The sequence below is a fragment of the Hyposmocoma kahamanoa genome, unplaced genomic scaffold (assembly GCF_003589595.1).
Source record: "Hyposmocoma kahamanoa isolate Upper Pololo Valley unplaced genomic scaffold, ASM358959v1 93, whole genome shotgun sequence".
NCBI lineage: Eukaryota > Metazoa > Arthropoda > Insecta > Lepidoptera > Cosmopterigidae > Hyposmocoma > Hyposmocoma kahamanoa.
In genome coordinates this window covers 20,686,025-20,691,460 of record NW_020654810.1, presented here as the reverse complement: position 1 = coordinate 20,691,460, position 5,436 = coordinate 20,686,025, and the positions used below count along the sequence as shown (strand labels likewise).

The following is a 5,436-nucleotide window of genomic DNA, read 5'->3' as shown; positions in this document are numbered from 1 at the left end:
TAGCAGTAACCAAGGTTTCTGTAAAGAGTCCAAAACGGGGGTTTGTTTGAAAAAACAAACATACGCGCTTTAAGCCCGGAAAATAGTTACATTTCTTATGTGCTACAATCGCGAAAACTCACTACAAAAGTAACTCGACAAAAAAATTTTATTTACAATTTTTTTCTTCTACCTGAAAAAAATTTTTTACCCAAATTTTAGTGCGCATTTGACCTCCTTCTCACCTGATGGAAAGTGACGATGACAATGTAGCATGCACACCTAAATAATGCCTATTCACTTTCGTCTTGAAAAGGTCCAAGTTATGACGTTCAGGGAACAAGTCTGCAGGCAGGGAAATTCTCTCCATAGCCGCTTCCCATATAAATGTAGAAGCGAAACGCCTCGAGCGAATCCTAGGAATATCCACAAAGTAGGGGTGGTACCTCAGCCTCCGTTAAGTCCATCGATGATGAAAAGGGGAAGGCAAAATGAAATCATGCAATTCCGTCGCATACTCTCCGTGATATATCTTGTAGAATATCGATAAGCAAGCAACTTTTTTGTAGCAGCAGTAGTATTGCCACGTTACCTATTTCTGCCACCAAGCAGTAATGTGATTTTAAAGGGTAAGGGTACTTGGCGAAATTACAGGCACATGAGGCTTATCAACTTATGTCTCTGAGTGACAGGCGTAGTACCAGTGCCCCTCAGATCTTTGTGTTTTAAAGCTCTATAGCTCTCCGGTTCCAAAATGAAGAGTATGTGTTATATAAAGATTTATGGAAAGATAACATGAGTCTAGATTCCACACAATTATGATTCAAAGTGTATGTCCATAGCATTTAAGTTTATTTGAATGAGAACAATCCCTAGAGTTTCTTGCTCGTTCTTCTCGGGGATGTCAGCGTAGTGAACGAGCAGTAGCTTAAAAAGTGACGTTTTATTTGACTTTGCTCTGAGTGGCACTGCAACTGTTATGGACAGGCGTGTAGGTTACCATTACGTCACATAGCGTCAAAAAAAACTTTACCGCAGTGTTCAAAGCTCTGCAGCTTCGCCTCTACCGAATCCGAGTCACCTATAAGCCTCGGTCACGCTTTTCAACTGAATCCAAGGAGTTTGTTTTGTAGTTTCTACATACATAACAAAAAATAGGACAAAAAACAATACAACAATTCAAGGAAATCAGAGGAAGTTTATGTATATATAGTCCACCTATTCCGATCTCTTGTAATCATAATTGGATATACTAGACTAATTTACTTAATGAAACAAAAGAACATTTGTTAAGAATAAGCATAATAAATTACGTTGTAAAAATAATTAAGTCTTAGAGAGAAATACGGACTAAAACATAAAATGGTGCTAATAAAGAACTATGTAAACATTATTATAAATTAACGAATAAATATTAGACAACGTCACACACGTTGCTCTGATCCCACGTTGGTTATCGCTTGTGTTATGGAAATCTGAAACAACGACGGTATCACAAACATCCACATCCGAGATAATATAGAAAAGTTATAAAAATATAAAATCGCCGCTTATTCGCGCTTTGCTTTACGTAAACGAGCTTCTCGTATCGGCACCTGACTGAGATGTTTTTGCTAGTAGATGGGCGGTTGTGTGTGATAAATGTTTGAGGTTTTGTGAGAGGATGGATGAACGTCTGTCTTCTGTGAACTAATAAAAAATATGTCTGTTTTCAATTTTATGGATTTCACAGTGCCTTGGTAAAATAACTGTAATGCTGTGAAATTGTATATATGTATAAATAAATAAATAAATAAATAAAAAAGTTCGTTTTTTCTACGTTGTTTCGGCCGGGAATCGAACTGAGGACCTCACAGATAGCGACACTATGAAAGCCGGTGTGCAAGCCACTCGACCATCGAGGTCGTCAAAAATATTACTTTCAACCGCACTGTTGTAGAAATGCTACCACGTCAAATGAAAAGAAAGTTACAATTTCTTCGAAAGATATTAGATCTCTAATATTAGATATTACATCTCTACACTGTAAAATTTACTATGCAATAACATGAGTTTTATATGGGTATAAAGCATTTCGTTCTTTGTAACACTTTTCATATTGTGGGTAAGTGTTCATAGAATCGGGAACCTGTTTTGCATGTATTCATAGCCCCGCACTAGGAAAACCCTGTGTCGCGGGTACCATGGACACACACATAAATAACCACAAATTACACCCAATACTAAATGTAGGCCACGTAAATCGAACCTGGGCCCTCTGTGTGGCAGACCAGAATGGTAACCGTTCGGCCACGGATTAACCTGTGACCCACGGGTTTCTCGTAGCCAGTTCGGTACGGTGAGCATCGCGATACAATAAAAATAAAAATTATATCAACTACAATAAAAACTAGTAAGTAGCAAATTAATCGCGCTAGATATAATTACAAGGAACTTTGGTAGATAGAATCGATTTCCCACTAAACTGTCCATGACTAATATTGGCTGTGCAAACGAAGCCTATATCAATACTTTATCATTTTATCATCGGTTTTTTTTGCTTATCAGTGGCTTCGTTAAAATATGAGTAATCGCATAAGTACCTGTAAAAAAAATTAAGACATTTAAAAAACGAAACAGTTGAAGTGTATGAGAGATTCCAGGGCTGCAGTTTCACGAACGCGCGTTTACAGCGCCATAGAGGCTCAAAAAGCCACGCCACTGAATTTGTGTGCGTGTGCTATCAGAACCATACAGGTTGCAATGCGGGGTGAGACAGGCAGGGCTAACCTCGCCCTCTTTATTTACCTTGTATATGAACGAGTTGATAGTCGAGCTCAGCGGTAGACTTGTGAGCTGCCACATCGACGGGGTAGCTGTTAACAATCTTACATATGCGGATAAGCACGACTAATGTATAACACAAAAAGAGTCTTGCACATGGCGTTTGGGGTCAAGCAAAAAAACTTGTTGAATTTTCCACCTATTTATTATATTAAACGGTGATCGTCTTGATAGAGTCAGTCGAGCAGTTTAAATATCTCGGTCATCTGGTCACTAGCGATCTCAAGGACAATGCTGACATAGAGATTGAGCGGAACACATGATCGCCCGCAGGTTTTCTTGTAGTTCTCAGGCAGTTAAACTTACAATTTTCAGAGTTTTCTGTACATCTTTCTGCACGTGTAACCTGTGGGAGACGTACTCTCAAAAGTCGTATGGGGCCCTCCGTGTCCAATACAATAATGCATTTAGGGTGTTGATGGGGCTGCCCCGGTACTGCAGCACCTCGGGCATGTTCGCAGCGGCGCAAGTCGACTGCCCCTACACAATCATGCGCATACGCGCATCGGTACTGGTGAGCAGGGCCGGCTCCAACATCATCCTATCCATGATAGCGGACAGGTTCGACTGTCCGTACATAAACCGAGCATGTCACTGCATGTCATTAGTAACACTTAATCATAAGTATGTTTGTTACTAACCATCTGTAGATTTTAGTCAATTCAATTATTAATAGTTTTTAAATTCAGTTTTAATTATTTTAATTTTAAATATAATATGATAATAATATAATTTGAAATATGGATTGTAATTATCTCCAATAACATATTTTTACTTTTTTATTTTGTAGTTCGCGGGAGCCATGATGCTAATCTTCGTGTTCCAATTGTCCGCATGCATAGCTGGATACGCGTTGAAGGGCAAAACGATTGCTCTCGTCACGCATCAGCTTAATGAGACCATGGATTTGTATGGAATAGGTAAAAATTACGAAATCACCAAACTTTGGGACATTGTGCAGAGAGACGTAAGTATTTAGCAATATTGAATAATGTGAAGGAGTTGGCCCAGGGAAGTACTGCCAGTTTATGTCTCAGGGTGACGATGCACTCGTGGCTGTGCCCCTTTACGATTAAAAGCTCTGAGTGACATTGGAACAGTGGAGTGACATGGACAGGCGTGTCACTTACCACCAGGCGCACGATGTCTTCACAACTCATTGAATTGTTCTTAATCCATTATCTAACGGCCCTATGTCTGACGTCACACATAAGCTGCCTGAATGGGGCTTACAGAATTCCTACACAGGAGATAATAAAAATAGGTTCTTACTACTCAAAGTATATTGAGAGCATAGATATGATTGAGAGAGAAAAACGGCTTGAATAAAGAATAGCAAAATCAACCATTAAAATAATTGGTCATTATACTAAAACTTAGGCGCTATTTATAAAAATGAATCTTCATGCGTGAACAGCCACCCTTAGAGGTGGATGATTTTCAAAATTAAATGGGACCACTGTGGAGGTACCCTCTTTCCAACAAAAAAAGAATCATGAAAATATCAAAGCCGTCTTAGCGCGAAAACTGTTCGCCGACAGCCTTGTTCTCGTTCAGTCAATGTGACCGTCAATGTGCGGGGTGTGGTGCGGTATTTAAAGCTAGGGAGGGGCGGAGAGTGTCCGTTCTCGTTACTTATTTGTTCTTTGACATGGCTTCAAATTTGAATATCGCTATGTGAATCGTCGATTAGATATCCGTAGGGTCTCAGATTACAATGTTTTATAATCTGAGCGTAGTAGGGTATAGTTTATAAAATATGTATAGGTAAGGTGTACCTAGTTTGATTTATTTATTTATCTAAAAGGAAAACAGCTTGAAACTAATTTAAATTATAACAATTGATAGCCAATTATAGATTATTTTTATAATATCGAGTGACGGGAAGAACAAATCGTGAGCCTGATAAACTACACGCCATAACAGTTGCAGTGTCATTCAGAGCTTTAAATCGCAAAGATCTGAGGGGCACTGACGTTGACAAGTGACCACGTGCCAGTAATTTCGCCAGCACCCTTACCCTTCAAAACAAGAACGCAGTAATGCTCACATTACTGATTGGCGGTAGAAATAGGTAAGGTGGCAGTACTTCCCTGAACTTTCACATGGAGCTCTACTGGTTCTAAAATAGATCCTCATAAATAGAAATATAATAAAGAACCTGGATACACAATGAAATTAATTGATTACATAAAAAGACCGCTGTAGTTGTCAGTCTCATTACGAGTCAAAGAAGTGCTCATTCAGTTCTCTCTGTATCTGTACCGAAATCACACTCATGTTGAAAAAATCCGATCAAAAGTATTATACAGAATCATAAAGGTCAATGTACAGAATCATAAAGGTCAATGTACAGAATCATAAAGGTCAATGTACAGAATGTTAAAATTATTTTGGTTTGTAGCATTTAAACTTAGGGTCGGTTTAAAGTTGCAACGGAACCCGAATGCGTCCAAATGCGAGTATCATGTGATACCGGGACTGGATGTTTGTCAAAAATAATTAAAATCGAGTCGCATCCAGTCCCGGGTTTAGTTGCACCTCCAGAGGACATTAAATTTGTATTGTCTGAACCCGAATTCATTTTCGATAGATATTGGTACAAGGTCAAGAGCACGTCAAGCTTGACACTTA

At 38.9% G+C, this 5,436-nt stretch overlaps 1 protein-coding gene across 1 annotated transcript in view; it reads left to right on the top strand.

Annotated features, from left to right (window-relative positions):
• LOC113237112 (CD63 antigen-like) overlaps window positions 1-3,781 on the top strand; it is a 5,303-nt gene extending 1,522 nt beyond the window's left edge. Inside the window, exon 3 of the mRNA XM_026473392.1 lies at window positions 3,593-3,781. Within this exon, the coding sequence (XP_026329177.1) occupies window positions 3,593-3,781 (189 nt within the window). The remainder of the gene's footprint in view (window positions 1-3,592) is intronic.
• Window positions 3,782-5,436: the final 1,655 nt, after the last annotated feature.